The 23,939-nt window shown below is 37.9% G+C and overlaps 1 protein-coding gene across 3 annotated transcripts in view; it reads left to right on the top strand.

Moving 5' to 3' along the window:
* TMEM161B (transmembrane protein 161B) overlaps window positions 1-10,769 on the top strand; it is a 56,512-nt gene extending 45,743 nt beyond the window's left edge. For all 3 annotated transcript variants that reach the window (XM_084882022.1, XM_084882023.1, XM_084882024.1), the window contains 3 exons: window positions 3,514-3,688; window positions 4,942-5,038; window positions 6,172-10,769. In XM_084882022.1, the coding sequence (XP_084738148.1) occupies window positions 3,514-3,688; window positions 4,942-5,038; window positions 6,172-6,449 (550 nt within the window). In that variant the 3' untranslated portion in view covers window positions 6,450-10,769. The remainder of the gene's footprint in view (window positions 1-3,513; window positions 3,689-4,941; window positions 5,039-6,171) is intronic.
* The last annotated feature ends 13,170 nt before the right edge of the window (window positions 10,770-23,939 follow it).

Genomic DNA, 23,939 nt, shown 5'->3' with positions numbered 1-23,939 from the left:
GTATATCAAAATTTTAAATAATGCCTTGACATTATTATCTAATATTAGGTCATATCTCTCCATTTAGCTATATTTTAACAGAAGAAGATGGTAAGGAAACATAGAAATAATTTACTAAAGGGCATTAATAAATGTATTTGGTATGTTAACTCATTAGCCTTGTGAAAGGATGTTAGAGTAATAGAAAGATTCATACAGAGCTGGTTTAAACCCCAGATCTGATTTTCACTAAAACTGTCATTTGAGGGAGATTATTTAACTTCACTGAGCCTCTGTTTCCCCATCTGGAAAATGAAGATAATAGTATCCACCTCACAAAGTTATCATTGGAATTAAATGAAAGAACACATGTAATGCAACCAGCTGGAAATAAGTGCTTAATAAATATTCCCTTCAGTGCTTTGCCTCATCAAAATTAAAATAGAAAATTTTGACTAGTCATTGACTCCACAGTGTGCATTTTATGTTATGTATACTTTTAGATCCAGGATTTGTCTTAGAGTATATAATCAGTGATAAGCATAACTTTTTTTATTTTTATTTTTAGAGAGAGAAATGTGATCTGAGCGAGAAACATTGATTGGTTGCCTCTTGTCTGCACCCCGACCTGGGATTGAACCCCCAAACTAGGTGTGTGCCCTGACAAGGAATCGAACCTGGAACCTTTTGTTATATGGAAAGATGCTCCAATCAACAGAGCCCCCCAGCCAGGGCCACAACGTTTATTAAAAGTTAATCTTATTGAATTAGGGAAGTACCAGTAAAAGTTAGAATGTTTTTCCCCCCCACACAATTAAGCCTTAAGGGTAAATAAGTATTTAAAAGTGGGTCTCTCTCTCCCTCTCCTTTCTTTCTCTCCTTCCTTCCCTCCTTCCCTTCTTCCCTCCCTCTAGCAGGCCCGAAACTTTCCTCTTTCTTAGAGTTGCCTATGTCTTTCTTTCTCTTAAACTTAAACTCAAGGGCTCTTCTTTTGTCTTTGAACTTGTTTCCTGAGCCCATGTAGCCCTACTGACTCACTTTTTCCACAGTTCACTTCTGTTTTTGTGTCTTTCTAAATAAAATTTTGTTTGTATTTGGGGGGTGGGGAAGTGTATATCCTGAGAATCCTAGGACTCTAGACAAAATCTCAGAAATACTTCTAACTAATGTCTTTGATGCTGAAAGCATTCCCCATCTTTCTTTGAAATTTGGTCATAGACTTTGGATTTTATACTCCTATTATTATATTCTCTGATTTTATATTTGCTTTAGTTTAATTCGGAAAATAGGAAACCAGTATTCATGATGTATCCATCATACACCAGTTAGTATGCTATGTGTTGATACTTTACTTATTTTATCTCATTTATTCTTTCAGTGATTCTGTGTCTGATTGCTGATCTCATCTCATTTTATAGATGAAGTAATAGACTCAGAAATTAAATAATTTGGCTAAGGTTATTCAGTCAGATTTGATATATAATATATAAAGCACTCAGCACTTACCAACAATCATTTCCCACTTTTACCCTAACTAAACTTTGTGCACGTTAATAGCAAATACTATGCTTAAAGGAAATGGAGATAAATAATTTTGCCTTGTGTGTATATTAAATTATAAGAAAAATGTGTTTTATATGAAGACCTAGTATTGCCTTTCTATATCTTAATTTCTTTTGTTTCATCCCCATTTCTGATCCATTTCATAAGCAATTCAAACAAAATTTCAGCCTTGTCTCTGCTCCATCTTGTTCTCTATTTGTTAGACCATTATATTAAACTAGAGGCCTGGTGCATGTAATTCGTGCATGGAGGGGAGGGGGGCTGGTGTCCCTCAGCCCGGCCTGCTCCCTCTCCAATCTGGGACCCCTTGAAGAGTGTCCGACTGCCAGTTTAGGCCTGATCCTGTGACAGTTGGACATCACTCTCGCAATCTGGAACCACTGGCTCTAATCACTCGCCTGCCTGCCAGCCTGATTGCCCCCTAATTGCTCCCTTGCCGCCTGATTAACATCTAACTGTTCTCCTGCCAGCCTGATTGCCTCCAATTCCCTCCCCTGCAGGCCTGATCTCACCCCCAACTTCCCTCCCCTGCTGGCCTGATTGCCCCTAACTGCCCTCCCCTGCCATCCTGATCTCACCCCCAACTGCCCTGCCAGCCTGGCCGCCCCCAGCTGGCCTCCCCTACCGGCCTGATCTCACCCCCAATTGCCCCTCCCCCCCCTCCCCCCCCCCCCCCCCCCCGCCAGCTTATCTTGTAGCAACCATCTTGTGATGGTGTCACGTGACGCCACCTAGTCTTTTATTACATAGGATGATTAGACAGAGGTGATTTTTAATTTTTGCTTAAAATTCAAAGTCCATGTGGTAGATTGAGAAAGAATGGCTGCCCATCCATCAAAGAAAATGTGATGAAGAAGAAAGCAAGTGACAGGTTTTTCGCCTATTACATGCACTAAAAGGTTTATGGAAAGGTCTTTATTTGTAGTCAGAAGCAAAAATGGTTATAATAAGTTTCAACCCAGAAATGTATTTCAATCCATCCATGTGTTCTTATTTAGCATCAAAAATATAAAATGTGGTAATTTGTGTATGTCCGTGACCTCATAAGAAGAAAACCAAAAGTGAACATAGAACATATTTAGGGTAACCTAGAATGACTTCAGGAATATGGAGAAATGTCTTCTGCCTGTCCTTTACTTGGGTATTTTATCCCAGCTCAGGCTTCTTCTTGAGATAATCCATTAGATCAATTTACCAAATCTTTATGAGGTTAGTTAAATAATCTGAGTTAGAAGTACTACTTAATGACTATTATTATAAATCCTGAACTGATAAACTGAGCAAATATTTTTTGATTCACCTCTTTATTCTATTCCCTTCATTCCCATTATCTGTCACCCTCCAAGTCTGTGTAGTAGCTGCCCTCAGGGTGCTGTCGGCCAAGCCCCCTTGTTGCACAGCTCCGAGAGCAGTGTTGTCTGTAGGCCCCCTGGAAGGTGCGGGGCTGTGGGTGGCCTTGCATCTTCTAGCCACAATACAGGACAGAGCAAAAGTAGGTTTACAATTGTTAGCATACAAAACAGAGTCTATGCTTGTTCTTTTTATTAAATACTGCGTTGTTTTCCACATGGACAACTGTAGACCTCAATAGTTCCACAGTCTCTTCTTCTTCCTAGTCTCCAGGTTAAGAGCACCCAACTTCTCTTTTTATTTCACGGTCAATTTTTTTTCCCATGGAGAAGGATAGATAGAGAAAAGGATTCTAAGTACTACTCTACTTTCTTTCTTCCTGTAGATATCTGTTCCTACTTTAGTTTCATGAAACAGTCATCTATCTTGTTCTGTTATGCCAGTGAAAGTACTTCGTTATGTAGGCAAGTCTGTGGCAGAGTGGGATACTTTTGCTTTGTATCTCCCAATTGTAGCTAAGTGTATGTTTCTAACTGTAGGTTATGGTGAACATTAACACATAACTAATGTGCTAGCATAATATGATCTTTGAGAGCACCGTGTCAACTTTTTGATCTGTAGAATGACAGAAGCTACATTCGATACTCTGCGACTCTGGGTGATAATCCTGCTGTGTGTTTTACGGCTGGCCATGATGCGCAGTCACCTGCAAGCTTACTTAAACCTAGCCCAGAAGTGTGTGGATCAGATGAAGAAAGAAGCAGGCCGAATAAGTACAGTGGAGCTACAGAAAATGGTAAGTTTTATACTGTAGTTAAAATGAAAACTAGCAAATACTGTGTTATAAGAAAAAAATAATTTGGTTGTAATTTTATAATATTTTTATTGTAAATAAACGGGTTGATTTTATACAGACATCAAGAGACTTTGATCTGATTTTGGTGTTAGAAGAAAGGGTTTTTTAAAAAAAATATTTTTCCTCCCCCATGGTCTTCACCACCCAGTTCCCGCCCTGCCCCAGGCCTTCACCATCCTTCTGTCTGTGTTCATGGGCAATGCATATAAGCTCTTTGGTTAATCTCTTCCCACTGCCAACCCCCTTCCCTCTGAGCTTCATTAGTCTGTTCCTTGTAAGACAGGTCTTAATTCCACTTCCCTGCCTTAAGTGTTTTAAGCACCTTACAGTAGTGTGCTGTAAAGCTGTGGTATGTCTACTGTTACTAAAATGAAAGACATTACAATATATTGTCAAGCCTTTATGAATTAAAGGGTAGGAAATATTAATTTTAGTGACTACATTTTTTTTTTTTAACATTATTCCAAAAATTGACCATGAAACATAAATATTTAACTTAATGGGGATTCCAGAGGAGAAAAGTGCTAGGAATCCCTCAAGCGTTATAGTGGACTGGAAATTTAGCCTGGTCATCTTTTTTGTTTTGTTTTGATTTTAGATTTGGTGTTAGAGCCCTTGTTTTTTACTTCATTTATAAATCAGGAGTATTAATCAACATTCCACATTTTTCTGTTTGTTACCGTATTTTATATATTTTCATAGTCTATAATTATTTGACTTCAGTCAAATATGTTCATATAGGATGGGGACTTGATGCTTTTATTTATAAAGGGGTTTTGCTCATGGATTGGTCTGTTAGATTTGCCTGATACTATTATTTAGTTTGTTATTTTTTTTAGGTGTCTGACTTTAAAACAAAAATTGCTTATTTTGTTTTATATTGGAAATGTAAGTGAATATACACTATTTGAATTTTTGTGGTTATTTTATCCAATTTATATTAATCACTAAGAACTTTTTAAAGAAAACTGTTTTAATATTTTCACATTTAAAGAAACTTATCTTCAAACTGAGCCTTTCTGAAGTCAGTTTGGGGACATTTATAATGAAGTACAAACTTATTACCATTTAGCTTCGTTTCCATGAAAGGATTTCTTATCTCTTAAACAATTCAGTTTGACAGTTATTTGAAAGTATAATTCACTCGTAACATGTCAGCCATATTAGACACTGAAGAATGTTGTTGGTTGTAGGTGGCTCGGGTCTTTTATTACCTCTGTGTCATTGCACTGCAGTACGTGGCACCTCTGGTGATGCTGCTTCACACAACTCTGCTTTTAAAAACACTCGGTAGGTGTGCCCTCACAACTGGGAACATGTTGTACTTTCCACCTGTGGTTAATAATGCTTCTTGTTACCCACAAGGAAATATGCATCTTAAAATTATTCCTCTCTTGAAAAGTTTGAATAGGAAACATGGAAAACTTTTAGTTTTAGAAGTTGATTTCTCATGTTGAAAACTCAAGCCCATATGGTTTTATGTTATACTTTATTTATAAAAATTGATTACCAAAGGTTAGTTCCCAGATTTATTGAATAACTTGACTTAGCACTGTTGATCTTATTTGATGTTATAAAAGGACTTTTTAAAGTTTTGTTAGTGCCTAATATTTAAATTATTGCAAGGTACTTATAAACTTATATGAATTATAGAATTCTTTTGTGAGTTCTACTTTATATATAACTTATGTTAAAAGAGTAGAGATTTCTCCAAGGAAAAACAGTTATCCTAAAAGTCTATTAACTAAGGTATCATGTCCCTGTGTGTTGTTATTCAGGAAGTATCTATTATTGTATTGATCATTTTCCTTGGTGCTAGTGGGAAGGAGGTTAAGAAGCTAAAGGAACAAAGTATAATTTGAGTGGACTTAGTAGGTAGTGTAGAGCTGATGATAGATGGAAATGTCCTTTAGGAATCTATGGAACATAAAGGAGTAGCTCAATTGTAAATTATGTGATTCATATCCTATCCAACATTGAAAAGTATATGATGAAAAAATTTCTGGGAGCTATTAATAGTCTTTCATACTGAAATCACAGATAGTTTCTGAGAAAGAAATTTATTCTGATATTCTAGAGGAAGAAAAGATTTCTAAGAAGTTATTGCGTCTGTCTCTGTCACTTTAGTAAAGATAGTTGATTCAGATATTACATAAGGAATTTTTTTATTATTTTAGATTTTAGTGCAGCTATTAAAAGTAAATTATACTTGTAGCTTTTATACATACTTTTACTGCTGAGACCAGATTACAGTCTGATCAAGTTAAATGAATATTTTACTAGGTATGTTGAAAGATTATTTTACTTTATATTTAACATAAAATAATTTAATTTCAAATAGAAGTTAAACAGTTTATTATTTTTCATATAAAGCTTTGGAATTAGTTGTTCTTCAAGTTTTATTTGTGTCTTGAATTTTCTAGGTCACCATTCCTGGGGCATTTATCCAGAATCTATCTCTACCTTGCCAGTGGATAATAGTCTACCATCCAATTCTGTTTACTCTGAATTACCATCTGGTGATGGGAAGGTGAAGGTAACTGTTACACAGATAACAGTGGCATTGAGCAGCTTAAAAAACATTTTCACTCCTCTGCTCTTTCGAGGACTTCTGTCTTTTCTAACCTGGTGGATTGCTGCGTGTCTCTTTTCTACAAGCCTTTTTGGGCTTTTCTACCACCAGTATCTCACTGTGGCATGAATCTCAGTTAACATAAAAGGATATCCAAGTCACACTTGGGTTTCAAGTATTTGTGCCCTTGAAGGGCTGACAAAAAACAAACAAAACAAAAAAACCCAGAAGAAAGCAAATATAAAGGAGAAAAGAAACATATCAGAATATCTTGTTTGAAATGCTTCCTCTGTATTCTCAGGGTGAATTAATGATATTATATGTAAAGTTACTCAATAGATTAAGTGCTATACTGTGGCATTGGAAGATTTAACTCCTTGTGTTAACTGATGTGAGAGAGGGCTATCTGCAAGGGTAATGCTTCTGTTTACCTTGGTTTTACAGAAACCTCTAAAACAGTCTTTGGAACTTTTCATATGACTCCAGCTATTGGTTGCTCTTTGTGGTATTAAGGTACTGTTAATATTCATGTGGCTGCCTGTAGAACACTTTTCAAACTGAGCCATGTTTTAGAGGAGGTTAAGGAGCTAAAGTTGTTTCTGTTGGTAATATATTAGTCACTCTTCAAACAATAATAACAAAAAACCCAACAGAAAGGAAGAAATAGCTACTGTATATTACAGTAAAGTAAGCTGCATAGTAATCTTAAATGTAATAAAGATGTACATGCTTAATATCTGCAAGTACTGCTGCTTGAAAGTAGCAAAAGTATTGTTTTAAATGTATTCTATCCAACTTGAGGGATCTTTTAAAATGACTGGCTATATGAACATTTGCAATCTTGCTATTAGGTTTGGAACTCCCATATTTTATTTTATTTTATTTTATGATCCTAAATATTTCTTTTTAATAATCTAAAAATATTTATCTATATTGATCAGACTTTAAAGAAATTACTTTGTAATCCTGCTGACTACCTGTATGTATTGTATATATTATATATTAAATATATAATATATTGAGATTATAAAAGATGAAAATACTGGATCCTTATATTTTAAGTTGCTGAATGTAAAAACATTATTGAATGAGATGTCTTTGTGTCTAGAAATTTTCTTTCTTTTTGGAATGAGATTAAAATACATTTTGAGAATTTATTAGAGCAAGCAATTTATTTGTGGTGCCCGTGTGAGAATAGTCATATTTTATACTTAGTTGGTTTCTCCCAAATGAAAATTTTTTTCTGTCATTTTCAGAATCTTTCCCACACTAAAAAATTCATGTTAAATAGGACTTGTTTTACATTTTTGGTATCCAGAATTAGAAATGTTAAATTTTTATTTTATAGTTCAGAAATTGAGGTGATTTAATTGAAAAATTTAAACACAATTTAGATAGATAGATAGATAGATGATTAATTGGTAGGTAGGTAGGTAGGTAGGTAGGTAGGTAGGTAGGTAGATAGATAGATAGATAGATAGATAGATAGATAGATAGATATGCCCAAGTGACCAGCCGATGGGCTGACTGGCCAACTGGCTGGTAGCTATGACGTACACTGACCTCCAGGGGGCAGATGCTCATTGCAGGAGCTGCCAAGCCCTCTTGCACTCTGGGACCCCTCAGGGGATGTCAGGCTGCCAGTTTTGGCCCAATCCCTGCAGGCCAGGCTGAGGAACCCCACCAGTACATCGGGCCTCTAGTGAAAAAATAAAATTCTTTTTCATGCTTTTTACATCTAAAACCCAAATGAAGGGTTACAGCTATAAAGGAAATTAGTATAAATTAAACAGGTTTGTTTTTTCTAACAAATAGTAGAATTTATCAATAAATATTCTTTCATATAACTGTCTCTAGAGGCTATATATTGTGTTTCAATTCTATTGTTACTTATTATTGAAAGCAATTTTGAAACTTCTTTTGGAATTACTTTCAAGGCTTGTGATTCACTTTGACTTGAATAATCTCAGTACAGCAAATTCCTGCATTTTGGTATAGATTAAATGTTTTGCAAGTAGTTGATATTTTAAAAGACTGAATAATAGTGCTTAAGATGGATAAAATGGTTGAAAATGAAGTGTGACTATAGCCTAATAATACTTCATGTGTATTTCCAAAGAAGCATATCATATATATTGAGATATATTAGCATCACTAAAATTGATTACAGCAAAACTGTATGTAAGAATTTTCCCATATTGGACTTGAAAAGAATCTCACCTGGTATGACCATTTTCTTAAAGAACTATATTTTAGGCCTGGTTGGTATGGCTCCGTTGGTTGAGCATCATCCTGTGCACCAAAAGGGAACCGGGATCAATTACTGGTCAGGGCACATGCCCAGGTTTTGGGCTCGATCTCCCGTAGGGAGCGTGCAGGAGGCAGCCAATGGATTTTCTCCTTTACCTCAATGTTTTTCTCTTTCTCTCTCTTTAAAAATACCAAAAAAAAAAACAACAACACTGCATTTTAAAAATTATTAAAGTTATTATTTTTAGTTTCAAAGATTGTACTATGGATTTATGGGAGAGGGAGGCATAGAATTCATTATTGGGTAGCATAACATGTATTTCTAAAAATACTATTGATTTACTCTTTTTAAATTTGAATTTTCCTAAGCACTCTGATTTTACAGAAGCTGAACATTAACTAATTTATTTGGTTTAGTTTTTTTAACCTTTCAAAGCAAAGAGAAATGATGGTTGTAACTACTAACTGGTTTATTTATGCATGATGTCTTTGTTCCAAGAGTTATATTCTTTACGTGTAAAAGGGTTTGTACTTTATGTAAACCAAATAATATTTTTTAATTGAGATATAATTGACATATAACATTGTATTCGTTTTAGGTGTACAACATAATGATTTGATTTATGTATTTATTGCAAAATTATTCTAAATATTTCAATAGCCTAAATTAGAATTTAGTAAAATTATTTTATTTTTCATGTCAGACTCTAATCAACATACTATGCTTCAGTGGAGAGTTACTTTTATTATATATTTTTCCAAATTAGGAATCCTAATAATCTCGTTTTGTATCATTTGTGGAATTTTATTTGATAATTTATTCATTTCTCTTCCCCATCCCTGCCCATTGCTCTTTAAAAATCAGAACTTTATTCTCACTCCTACCCTTGTCTGAAATGAAAAGCATATAATTTTATCCTAATATCTATATGCATATTGATTATCTTTGATATTTTCCCCAGAATTCCAATTGTGTATAAATGACCAGTGCATCCAAGTAGAATGGGTTCATTGTCTTATTATTTTTAATATAAATATCATTGATACAATACTGACATTTCTTTTTGAGTTATGATTCAGAAAAGATATTCATCTATTAATGGAATTGATAGGTCCGGGAAGCAATAACTAGAATTCATTATGAAATCTATAATTGGAAATTCACTGGTTAGATTTTATTCTTTCTAATGAAAGATTAAATTCTCAGTACTACAAAATATAGGGTCTCAGCATTCTCTGAATTCATACATACTTTCTGAGCCATCTCATAATTGAAAATGGTCTATCATGGTCTATGGCTCTCTCTATTCAGCAAAATAAAACCAAGTGATTTTTTAATGTGGATCATCTTGTGTATTCACAGTGCTTTAAGTGGCTTAAAGAATCAGACTTAAACACACTTATGATCTTAGAGCTTGAACCCAATGTCTCAAATAGTCACGTAGTCTCATCTTTTAATTCCCATGCATCTCATGTCTGTACCTTTGGTTTATAACTTTGCTGGTTATATGCCATGAATACCTTGACATGGACACTAAGGATGGTCAAAAGGCTAATGTCAATCTTTCTCTTCTTTAAAATGATAAACATTTTTACGTATTTATTGTTTTCTTTATAAGAAAAAAACAGATATAGCCTGTACATATGCTTGTTTTCTCTTACTAAGGTTCTCCTTTTAGCTACAAACTGTTCATGTTGAATGGGCCTTTCTTTAATGGGTCAAAGAATTTGTATTTTTCTATTCCATTTGTTTGTTTGTTTTTCCCTCTACATGCTTATTCCTCTCCTTTCTCCTATTTGGCAAAATGTTTGATTTTCTTAAATAAAGTAGTATAATTTTGTAGATAGAATGTTAAGATTTAAGAAACATCTTGTCCCATTAGATACTATTTTGTTATTTATTAAGTATTCAACCCATGCTAATTAAATAGAACTGAACTATCACTATTGCCTCAGTTTTACCATGTTAGATAAATTAAAGAGTTTATATTAAAAGTAAGGCTAGATATTTCTAAGTTAGCAATGAGTTTTGCTTTGTGTTGGCATGAGAAAAATAAAATTACTACTTTTGGCTTCAGGGGTGTTTATAGATTATGTTAGAAGCATTCACTTATTTTTAATTGGGAAAAAGTATTTTCTTTAGGAATATTTTTGTTTGTACTCATTTTGTTATTTGTTCAATAAATATTTAAGTACCTATACTGTTCCAAAGACTGCCCTTGATACAACTATGAACAAAATATCAAAATCCCTGCCCTCCAAGAGCCAAAAATCTAGTGGGGTAATGCAGATAATAAACAAAAATAAATATGAGTCAAATATAGGATGTTAGATAGTGATAGGATCTCATGAGAGGAAGGTAGGGGGATGAGGGAAGGGGAAATAGGAAGTTGCATGGCAGGGATAAAGTTAAAATTTTAAATAGAGCACTGAAGGAATGCCTCACTCAGAAGGTGATTTTTAAAGGACATGAGGGTCATCATACTGTTCTTCTCTTATATCACTACTAGAGGCCTGGTGCATGAAATTTGTGCTCTCGGGGGGTGGGGGGACGGGAGTGGGGGTGGAGGGTCCCTCAGCCCGGCCTGTACCCTCTCACAGTCCGGTAGCCCTCAGGGGATGTCCAACTGACATGGAGGCAGGAGAAGGTCCCACCATTGCCACTGTGCTTGTCAGCCACGAGCTCAGCTTCTGGCTGAGTGGCACTCCCCCTGTGGGCATACACTGACCACCCGGGGCAGCTCCTGTGTTGAGCGTCTGCCCCATGGTGGTCCGTGTGTATCATAACAACCAGTCATTTTGCAGTTTTGTCGATTTGCATATTAGCCTTTTATTACATAGGATAGTTCTTGATCAACAAAACACCCTGACTGCTAGTTGTGAGGTCACTAAAGGGATTTTTAAAAATATGGACAGCCGAAACAGGTTTGGCTCAGTGGATAGAGCTTCAGCCTGCAGACTGAAAGGTCCCAGGTTCGATTTTGGTCAAGGGCATGTACCTTGGTTGCAGGCACATCCCCAGTGGGGGGTGTGCTAGAAGCAGCTGATCGATGATTCTCTCTCATTGATGTTTCTAACTCTTTATCCCTCTCCTCTCTGTAAAAAATCAATAAAATACATTTTTTTAAAAATATGGACAATCCTATATAATAAATAGGTGATATGCAAATTAACCCTCACACCCTCACAAGGTGGCTGCCTATGACCAGGCCGGCAGGGGGATTAGTGAGGGAAGACCAAAAGGCAGCAACAGGCTATGTGGGGTGACCAGGCTGGCAGGGGGTCATTTGGGAGTGATTAGGTCAGCTATGGGGGGGAGGGCAGTGAGGGGAAACCAGGCCAGCAGGAGGGGCATTGAGGGGTGACCAGGTGAGGGAGGGGGTTAGTTGGGGGTTATCAGGCTGGCAGGGGGAGCAGTTAGGGGCAATTAGGCAGGCAGGCAGATGAGCAGTTAGTAGCCATTGATCCCGGATTGTGAGAGGGATGTCCTGGATTGCAGAGGATGCAGGCTGGTCCGAGGGGAACCCTCTCCCCTTCCCCCATGCACAAATTTCATGCACAGGGCCTCTAATATATATTATATCAAGGAATCTCCACAAACTATTTTTTTATATTGATTGTACTGAGGTGACACTGATTAACAAAATTATACAAGTTTCAGGTGCACAATTCCACCACACATAATCTGCATGCTGTATTATGTTACCCACCCCAAGTCAAGTCTCTGTCCATCACCACTTATCCGCCCTAGACCCTCTTCCATCCCGCCTCACCCTGGCAGTCATCACACTGTTGTCATATCCATGAGTTTGCTCTTTTGTTTTTTTTGTTTTTTCTTATTCTCTCCAACTCCCCAGCCCTTCAATGCCCACCCCCCCCCAACAATGCCTATATCATACTATACACAAAAATTAATCCAAAGGGGAGCATATAACTCACTGCAAAAGCTAAATTTATAAAGTTTTTAGAAGTCATAAGAGAATATTGGGTAATTTTAGGGATTGACAAAGGTTTCTTAGGAAATAAGCAGACAATAAAACTTATTTTAATAATAAAAATATTTCATAGAAATAAAAACTGCTCATTACCCTGTCAGGCTTTGCTCAATGGTTAGAGCATCAAACCTTGGACTGAAGGGTCTCAGATTCACGTCAGGGCATATACTTAGTATCTTGGTTGCAGGCTTGATTCCTGGTCCTGGTTAGGGTGCCAGGATGCTTGTTGGAGGCAACCAATTGATATGTCATATCTCTCTCAGATTGATCTCTTTCCCTCTCTCCTTCTCTCCATGCCTCCTTCATTTCCTCTCCCTTCCTTCCACTCTCTCTAAAAATCAATGGAAAAAATATTCTTATGTGAGGATTTACTTGTTTATCAAAAACAAAACAAAACAAAAACAACAAAAACACCCTTGTGTTTTAGCTTGAGATATAGCTTGAGATAAAATATTTGCAGAACATGAGACAAAAGATTTGTTCTGGATATATAAAGAACTACTCCCCAAAAGATTAAAGAATGAGGAAAAAATTTAGACACTTCACAGTTGACTAAAAAAACACAATAAAAGGTGCTCAATCTATATCAATTTTAACACAGTGATCCTTGTTATAGTTTTCTTTCTTGTACAAGTTCATTGAGGTTCTTAGGACACTGGCTTTTTTTGTTTTTGTTTTTGTTTTGTTTTTTAATATATTTTATTGATTTTACACAGAGAGGAATTGAGAGGGACAGAGAGTTAGAAACGTCGATGAGAGAGAAACATCGACCAGCTGCCTCTTGCACACCTCCCACTGGGGATGTGCCCACAACCAAGGTACATGCCCTTGACCGGAATCGAACCCGGGACCTTTCAGTCTGCAGGCCGACGCTCTATCCACTGAGCCAAACCGGTCCCCGCAGACACTGGGTTTTTATCTCAGGTTGCCTTAAAGACTTATTCTTCCATCCTGAGGAAAGAAGTAGAAATGCAGTTGTAAAGCATCATTGGATTTTACAATAATTTTTTAACAGTTCTTTCTATAGAAGAATGTATTGAAAGAAAAGGCTGCTGGATGGTTACATAAAATGCTAAATATTAGCAATAACTGGATTAAGCATAAAAATCAGTTTACATGATCATACATTAAATTTAATTTTATATATATACTAGAAGCCTGGTACATGAAAATTTATGCACTGGAGAAGGGTCCCTCAGCGTGGCCTACCCCCTCTCACAGTCTGGGAGCCCTCAGGGGCAGGAGGCAACCCGGCAATCAGGGCAAGATGACACCCCATCACACCTCTGCTGCTGCCCCTGCCGGCAGCACAAGCCTTGGCCAGCCCTGGTTACCTGAGCCTCAGGCAGCCCTGGACAGCTGGGCAGCCGCCATCTGAGGCTTGCCTGTGCCTCGGGCAGGCTTGGGGGGGTTGGGGAGCTGAAAGGACAGGGACTCCGAAGGCAGGCATTCAAAGCGGCATCTACCACCCTGGCTGGGCTAAGGGGACTGGGCGCGCCATCTTTGAGGGTGGGGCAGTCGATTGGCATATTCCCTCCTTATTGGCTATGGTTGTCCCCATCTTTGCAAAGGTATGAGGGTCAATTAGCATATTTTCTCTATTTGATGGGATATATTTTTGCCTCTTTAAAGTATTGATTACTAGATGCCCAATACACAAAATCGTGCAAGCATAGGCCCTCACAGCCCTAGCTGCTGCCACCCTCTGTGGGGCGATCAATTGGGGAGCCCCCCTCCCAGCCATCAATTGCCCCTGCTGCCTCGTGGCCCCGCCTCCCCCTGCCCACTGGTTGTGCCGCTGTCTGGTTTAATTAGCATATTACTTCTTTATTATAAAGGATGCTTGAGACTATAAAGGTTCTTGGCAGAAGTAGTAGAATTCAGGTTTAACATTTTATTAATAAGTAGAAAAGAGCTTTCTAGTCTTATCATTTCATTTGAAAATTTATAATTACTATGTAATTATTCAGCTTGTTGTTAATTTGTAAAGCAATTTCAATAAAATATTTTTGTATGCTATTCAATTGAATTTTTCCCAAAATTCATTAACAGTATTCATTTTTCCCCCAGGTTTTTGTTTTGTTTTGTTTTGTTTTCTGTTTCATTTTGAGTAGTTTTTATGCTATGTCTTGAAGTTCACTAATTTGTTTTTAGAATGTCTAATATGGAGTTCAATTTATCTAGTACACTTTCATCTCACCTTTATATTTTTAATCTTTAGTAGTTCAATTTGAGTCTTTTACATTTTTTCCATGTCTCTCCTTAACATGTTTATATTTACTTTCTTAAACATTCAAAATATACTTATAATAGCTGATACATTGTTTTTGTCTTCTAATTTTATCTTCTATGTCATTTTGAAACTATATCTGTTGACTGTTTTTTCTTCTGATTATGGATCATATTTTTCTGCTGTTTTACATTCCTGAAAAATCTTTGTACACTGGACACTTGAAGTTTGGCTTGTTGGGTACTGGATTTTTGTATTTCTTTTAAATATTCTTGAGCCTTGTAATACAGTTAAGTGACTAGGAAGCCTAGGAGACAGTTTTATTCTTTTGAAGGTTGCTTTGAAGATAAGAGCAGCCTTTAATTGAGTGCTAATTTTTGCCCACTACTGAAGAAGTACCCTGCTAAGCACTCCACCAATGCCCCATATATTGGCAAGTTTTCTCATTTTGGCTGGTGCCTCCCCACCCTTGTTTGATTTTCAAGGGTTGTTCTCCCTGTTTCTTTCTGGTTGTTCTTTCCCCAGCATTTGGTAATCTTTACTGATGCATCTAATGATAGAATACTGCCAATATCTAGAGCACTCTCTCTGCCTCTCTTCCTCCTGATACTCCTCTCTCACTGGATTCTCCATTCAGGGAGACCACTGAGTTCAGTTTTAGTTCTCTGTTCTGTGGCTTATATATATTTCAATCTGTAAGATGGGTAATCAGGAGGTCACCGCATAATTTTCCTTCTTTCAGTGCTTCCTGTTCAATATCTGAAAACTTGTTTCACATATTTTGTTCATTATTTTAGTCCTATAAGATGGAAGAGTACATTTTGATCCCTCTTAACTTCCCCTTCACTGGAAGTGGAAGGCCCCAGCTTTGGGTTTTAATTTCTTACCAGAGACTTTGGTTCCTTAGAGTCTATTTGGTTCCTTAGAGTCTATTCAGAGGCAGGCTTCCGTTCACTTATTTTAAAAGATGTGTCACTGAACATCATTTATCAGGCAAATGTTAATTAAGACCACAGTGAGATACCAATATATACCCACGAGAATGGCTAAAATAAAAACTCAGATACCACAATGTTGACAAGGCAACTAGAACTCTCAACGTTGGTGAGTTCCACATTGGTACAGCCACATTGGAAATGATAAAATCACTTTATTAAAAATTCCTCTATACATATACACTTAGCCAAGAACACGTGTTTATTCAAGTGAACTAAAAATGCATTCACAAAAAGACTTAAACTCAGGGAGGAACCAAGATGGTGGCATAGGTAAACACCTATACTTACTGCCTCTCACAACCACATCAAAATTACAACTAAAAGGCTAAACAACTACCCTGTTTCCCCAAAAATAAGACAGTGTCTTATATTAATTTTTGCTCCCAAAGATGTGCTAGATCTTATTTTCAGGGGATGTCTTATTTTTCCATGAAGAATACGGTACACATTTATTGTTAAATGAAAATAAAGGAAATTTATTACCTGTATACAGTACGGTAGTATGGTAGTTGTCAACACAAACCAGACAAACTGTGAATCCTACAGTATCAAGAATTTACTCATTTATTCAATGACAATCATGTCATCATCTTCTGGAACATTATCATAACAAAACAATTCCTGAAATTCCTGGTGAATTTCTTGTGACTCCATTTCTTTCAGAATCAGTGGACCAAATCTCTCATGTTTAACCTTGGGGGGGCCTTATTTTCGGGGGATGCCTTATATTTCACTCAGAAGAAAACCTGTAAGTAGGTCCTATTTTCAGAGGATGTCTTATTTTCGGGGAAACACGGTATCATCCAGAACCATGGGAAAGCTGGCTGAGTGGAAGTTCAGTAGAGAGTGAAGAAAACACATTGAGACTGGTAGGAGGTGCGGAGGTGCAGGACGGGCTGGCACCCGAGTGTGCTGCTTTTTAATCAGGAGGGAGATACAAGCTCCAGCTTGCTCTGAACTCCAGCTCCAGGCGAGACTCTGGGGGACCCAGACACATACAGGGAGAAACTGGACTGTCTGGCATCCGGACAGGAACACGAGGGCAGTTTTCTTTCAGAGTTGCTCAAAGCAATCATTCTCCCTGTGCAGGGATGTAGGGACACAGGGACCTCTCTGGTGCAGGGCTAACTGGCACCCATTGCTGTTGGCTCCACCCTAGTGATTTCCTGAGACCCTATCCCACCCAATTTACAACCCCACCCAAGCTGTGAGAAGCAGCTTTTCCATATGAATGGCCTGTCCTTTCTCAGCCTAAAACCTGTCATAACAGGCAGCACCAGTAGCAGCCTGCCTTGCTACACAGCTGGGCCTCATCCGGACACTTCCAAACCCAATACAAAGAGGAGGAATCTGCAGATCTCTCTGTAGCCCCTGATGGGTAGCCCCAAGCAGTGGCTGACTTTGCACAAACATGTCACAAATGAAAGAAATAGATGAAAGCAAAATAGTGCATATAGAGTTCAAAACCACAGTCTGTTACTCAAGAATCTTCTAGAAATCTCTAAGGAACTTAGACCTTAAAGGATCTTAGAATGAAAAAAAAAAAAAAAAAAAAAAAGGAAAAGGAAAAGGACCAAGGAAGCCCAAACAAGAGGAACCCAAAGAGGAGCACACCAAAACACATCATAATTAAAATGCCAAGGACAAAAGACAAAGAGAATCTTAAAAGCAGCAAGAGAAAAGCAGTTAGTTACCTATAAGGGAGCACCCATAGGACTGTCAGCTGATTTCTCAACAGAAACTATGCAGGACAGAAGGGAGTGGCAAGAAATATTCAAAGGGATGAATAGCAAGAACCTATAATCAAGATTATTCTACCCAGCAAAGCTATCATTTAGAATTGAAGGTCACATAAGAGCTTCACAGACAAGAAAAAGTTCATCACTACCAAACCAGTATTATATGAAATACTGAACAATATTCTTTAAGAGGAAGAAGAAAAAGATAAAAAATTATGATCAACAAAGTGACAGCAAATACATATCTATCAACAAGTGAATCTAAAAGTCAAGTGAATAAGAAATATGAACAGAACAAACTGGTGAATGTAATAAAATTAGGGGCATGGAAAGGGAGCAGACTGACAATTCTCGGGGGAAGGGGATGTGTGGGTATGGGAAGAGATTGGACAAAGAGCTTACACCTATGGACAAGGACAGTGGGGGCAGGGGGCGGTGAAGACCTGGGGTAGGGTGGGAACCAAGTGGACGGGACCTATGGGGGGAAAGAGGAACATCTGTAATCTGAACAATAAAGCTTAAAAAATAAAAAAGGACTTAAACACTTAAATTTACAGCAGTTTTATTCATAATAGCCCCAGGCTGGAAACCACCCAGGCATCCAACAGTAGTAGAGTAGGTAAGTACTCTGGTATATGTGTACATTTAAATACTACTCAGAATAGTAATACATGCACTGGTGACTTTCTTATCAAGAATACAGTATGGAACGGGGGTGGGGGCATAGCTAAGCTTACAGTGGAGAAACCTGACAAACATCACCTCAGTCAAGTAATCAAGGTTAACGTCAGCAGTAAGTTATGTTAATATTAGTATGTGATGAGAATGCCACTTTCCCTCAGCGGTTCTCCACTGAGCATCAGCCTAATCATGAGGGAAACATCAGAAAAATAGCAGTTGAGAGACATCACATAAAATACTTTGTATTCTCAGAACTTTTAAGAATACAAGAAAAGGGAGAGGGCAATTCTGAGAAACAGCCTAGAGGAGACTAGGAGACATAATGATTTGTAGTGTGGTGTCCCTAGTAGGATCCAGAAAGAGAAAAGGGACATTAGGTAAAAACTAAGGAAATCTTAATGAAGTATTGGTTTATTATTTGTGATAAAGGTGCCATACTAATGTAAGATACTGACAGGAGCAACTGGTTATGGGATGTATAGAGCTCTGAACTATGCAATATTTCTGTAAATCTAAAGCTATTCTAAAAGACAAAAGTTTATTTTAAAAATACATGTGAAGTTTATCTACAGGTTATTAAAGTTATGTAAATACTAGCCTCCGGGAATGCTCAGTGAGTTAGAACAGAGCTGAATGAAATAAGAGTATTTGCTCTTCTGTAGCAAGATAAGAATAAGGCATGTTTTCATGAAGCTAAATTGATGCAATGGAAAGGATTTGTTCTTTATTCTAAGATTGTGGAGTGTGGTTTTAAAATATCTTTTGCTTTGAAGTGGTGCTAATAATAGATTTGTTCTACCACTATACTACAATAAAATATTGTTTATTGGACCCTGAAATAAAATTAAAAAATCTGAGAGCCACACAGCCTCTACCAACTCAATTCCCTAAAACTCTTCTCAGAAATGTGCCACTATGACATGTGCTATGCATTTAAATGTTAACTAGAGAGTTTTGCCCTAAAGTGGCTCAACTAGTTGAGAGAGATGGTTACTTTACAGTGTGGTAAATGCTTTATTAAGGATTAATGCAAATTTGCTTCTTAGAGAAAACTTTATGAAGGACAAAAGCTGCCTTAGAGGTTGGAGTTTGTGTAGCTGAATGTGTGAACATTAAGAAAGCAAGATATTAGAAGTTATCAATACTGTTAATGTTAAGAGTCATAAAGGAGGGATTCAGACTTAGCAGTTGGAGTAATATTGAAAGGAAAAGATATATTCTGGAATCATAGATATGGGGATAGCAGTATGAAACACTATTTAAACCACTGTTCTAGAAGCCTGGGGATCTGGATGATAAACATAAACTTTCTTTGAGCAAGGTTACTCATTCATAAGACAAAGGGGGGAAAATAGATGTGTATTTCTATCATGTATAGAATAGGCTTCTAGAATATACCTAACTCCTGCTGGGGACTTTCCTAAAACTCTTGTTTATCTTTGTCGTTGCTAATGACACAAAGCGGAAAACGCTAAGCGTATAGAGCATACATTTATCCAGAAACAAAGCTGGAGGAGCCTAGAGATGGGGTTCAGAGGAAGTTCTGTTCTGCAGAGAGGCAGTCTTAACAGCAGAGTCCACAGTCAGCCCAAGGCAAATGCTCTGTGATGGTCTCAGAAGATAATTATTTGCTAAAGGCGAAATGAAGAAAGGCATAGCAGTTGTTTTCTTTGATCTCTTCCAATTAACATTTTTCTGCAGATTTGCAGTTGCTTAAGATGGCTGATTCAAACTCATACTTCCCTTTGGTTGGATGGCATTAGAGTGGCTGGGAATGCAGCTAAGGGGAAGCTGAATTACAGATGCATGCCATTCAGTGTTGTGAGGTATGTTGATGTGTATTTCTGTCACATACAGGATGGGCTTCTAGAATATACCTAACTCCTGCTGTGGACTCATCCAGCATCATGTCATGAGATGCTGGGCCAGAGATGTGTCACCTAATAAAAATACATGGTTTTTCTGAATTTTGTGACCTCTCTGTGTTTTCAGTGTTGTAATAATTGTGATTTTATGTGGCTTTTAAGTTAGTACTTAGTTTTAACCTAATTTTATATGCATAATTACATGTTTTTTAAAAAGGGTCACTTAATTGTTTATATTTCAAGACCCATAAAACCTGAATGCACCCATGTTTAATTCATCTAATGGGACTTTAACTCTGTCTCCCGTCTGCTCCAATAATCAGTTAACAGACAAACAATAATAAATTTGTCCATCTGACTGCTGGTATATAGAAGTACAAGAAGGCACCATTGTTATTTCACATTTAGACATACAGATCTTTACAAAGTAAACTGCCTGGTTGAATTAATGTTTTCACCTGCCTGAGTCTCAGTTATGTGTAACCAGTTATTCCAGTATTCTGTCTGACTGCCATCTAGTTCATTTTCTGGGTAGTGCTGAGAGGATGACAGAGTCACAGGAATAGTTCTGGAGATGAGGATACATTGTCACCCAAGAGGTAAGTGGTCCAGAAGGAGGCTGAGAACTTTGAAAGCCTTGTCCAGCCACATTCCATTTTATCATCAGCATGACAGTTATAGAAGCTGTGGACAAAGGAACCTTCCTCACTAGTAAACTTCTAAAAATAGCTTCCAGTAGCCCTAGAAGGTGGGCTGGTTTTTAGGAAGCTGCCTCCAGAACCTCATAGCAAGAGGGTACCTAAAGAAACAATTCTGTGAGCCTCCCAAGGTTTAGAGCTTTCCTAGGCTTTATTTTTCCTTGGATGAATGGGAAAACGGTTAAAAGATTTGACATGTGGAAGATGCTGATTAGGTGGATTAAGCCCCAATGTGAGATTAGGTTTAGGTGGGGGACTTGGGTTGGAGGCTATTTTGTAGGTAAGACTATGTTAGTGAAAGGACCTAGAGAAGGTAAGACACATTGATTCAGATCCCAGCTGTACTACTTAATGTGGCCCAGTTTCCCCTGCTGTGTGGTGAGGATAACAGAACCTTCCAGATAGGGTTGTCTATAAAATAAATTCAGGTTAATAAGTGACTGACACATAGAAGATCAGGGCTTCATAATCTGGACTACATGAGTGACTTTGAGAAGGGAGAGTACTCAGCAAATTCAAAATGTCATGCAAATGTTCCATGTGAATATTTTTAGGAAATGGTTCATAGTTTTCACAGAGATCTATAACTAAAAATAGGTTAAGAATCATTGTAGAGGGAGCTCATTTATGTTTGAGAGTGAATTGCAGAGGGACAGGTCTGAAATTCTCTAGAAATAGAATAATCAATAAAAAGTAAGGGCTGGGACACAAGACAGTGAGGTTTTAGTGGGAAAAAGAAAATCAAGTTGACACTGATTAGACCAAGTAAGTATATATTTGTGGTGAGTTCTCAGTACTATTCATACATTTTATAAATACAATATATTTGTTTTGCAATGAAAAGAATATAAAGTATTTTTTTTTTATGCCATGATAATATGACTGACAATTTCAATAAAAGTAATTAAAATAGCATTGGGGTAGGAGTTTAAAAATTAAGGTCAGGGTACAAATTGGCAATTACAAAATAGTCATGGGGGTGTAAAGGATAGCATAGGGAATCCTATATAATAAAAGCCTAATATGCTAAGTGTCCAACCATTCGACTAGTTGCTATGATGCACACTGACCATCAGGAGGCAGACACTCCGACCAGTAGGTTAGCTTGCTGCTGGGGTTCAGCCAACACGAACTGGGCAGGATGGGCTGCAGATACCCTAGAGCCCTCCGGCCGTCTGGCCCTGGCCCTGGCCCTGATCATGCATTGGTGGGGCTCCTTGGCCTGGCCCGCACCCTCTCTCAATTCAGGACCCTTTGGGGGATGTCAGAGAGCCGGTTTTGACCCATTCCCTGCAGGCCAGGCCCAAGGGACCGCACCAGTGCATGAACCCATGCACTGGGGTCTAGTATCTACTTATATACTCGTATATAAAAGCCAAGTGACCAGAATGACCACTTGCTATGACACGCACTGTGGCAGCCAACCAGCCTGATCAGGGGCCCATTGGCCCCCCAGACCTCCCGCGGCCCCTCCCCACCGCCTGCTCATCCCAATAGGCCTTCATGGAGGTGGGCTGGCTGGACCCCACCCTGCACGAATTCATCAATAATTTTTTCTAATAAAGAGGGAATATGCTAATTGACCCTCACACTGTCACAAAGGTGGCAGTGCCCATAGCCACAAGATGGCGGCACCCAGTTGCCTCAGCCCTGCCTCCAGAGTTCCCCAGTCCCCTCAGCTGTCCAGGGCCACCCAGGCTCAGGTAACCAGGGGCAGCCAAGGCTTATGCTGCTGGCAGTGGCAGCAGCAGAGGTGTGATGGGGGCATCACCTTCCCTTGATTGCCAAATTGCCCCCCGCCCCTGAGGGCTCCCTGACTCTGAGAGGGGGCAGGCCAAGCTGAGGTGTCTCTAGTATTGTGATCACTGTATATGGTGTCATGTGAAATATCACATGAAATATCAGAAATACTAGAAATATCAGGGGGTACATTTTGTAAAGTATATGATTAATCAATGTTTTGTACATCGGAAATCAATACAACATAATATTGAAAGTAAACTATCTGGGGGGGAGGGGGGAAATTAAGGCCCAGCCTGTGTGGCTCAGTTGGTTGAGCATTTTCCCATGCACCAGGAGGTCACCAGTTCAATGCTCAGTCAGGACAGGAAGCAGCCAATCAATGTTTCTTATCTATCACTTCCTCTCCCTTCCTCTTTCTGAAATCAGTAAAAACATTTTAAAAAGTGAATTAAAGACATAGTCCTGGCCCTATACCTTAAAAATTATGAGGAAATTTTGCCTCAATTTCCCCAAGTGTAAAATGGTAGTGTTAAACCACATCTTAACATCAATGTTTCAGAAATTGGATAAGTGAAAATATGTTCCATTTGTGAGAGAGAACTATTTAAAATCAAGGTGTTACAACATTTTTTTCTTTCAAAATTTACACATTTTAACAATAAGTATATCAGTAAACTTATTTTAACTATTGAGTTTAAACTATTGGTATCCATATTTTTAAAGTCCTTTAGTATTAATGTTAACATCATCAGTAATCACTTTGTTTGTATATCTAATTGGTTTTGGACACTTATATCATACTGGTGATTATCCTATTGGCAAAGTCCAAAATCCCCATGTCGCCCTCCCCCTTCCCCCCCACAGACACACACACTCGTACACGTCTATCACCTAGCTAGTCCTATGCATCATTGCAGCTTTAGCATCAAGATCACTTTCTCTATAGTTAAACAGCTTCTGTTGCACTTACAATTACTTGTTTAACTCTTGTTTTCCCTGTTAGACTCTAAGCACCAGGGGGCAAGAAGTGAGTTTTTTCTACTATATCCCTAGAACTTAACTCTTTTACAGAAAGTCCTTAAAAAAATAATATTATTAGTTATTTTGAAGCTATCTTAAACTTACAACTAAATTTTAAGTACAGTACAAAGGACTTCTTAAAAACTTTGCTCAACTATGCTTGCAAAATGCCCCTTAACTCCCTAAAACTTTATTGGTATCCATATTTTTAAAGTCCTCCTATATAATCCTCCTATATAATCACAATACAGCTGTCTGAATCAGATATTTGGTACTGATACATGACTTCCATCTAAGTGTAGACCACAGTTGAGTTTTGCCAGTTGTCCCAATGATGGCCTTGTCTGTAATCCAGTGCAGAACCATGTCTATTGCAGCCCTTCCGTTGGAAATAGCTCCT

This window comes from Pipistrellus hanaki (assembly GCF_964339955.1).
Source record: "Pipistrellus hanaki genome assembly, chromosome: 4".
In the NCBI taxonomy this organism is placed as follows: domain Eukaryota; kingdom Metazoa; phylum Chordata; class Mammalia; order Chiroptera; family Vespertilionidae; genus Pipistrellus; species Pipistrellus hanaki.
This window is presented reverse-complemented; position numbering and strand designations above follow the sequence as displayed.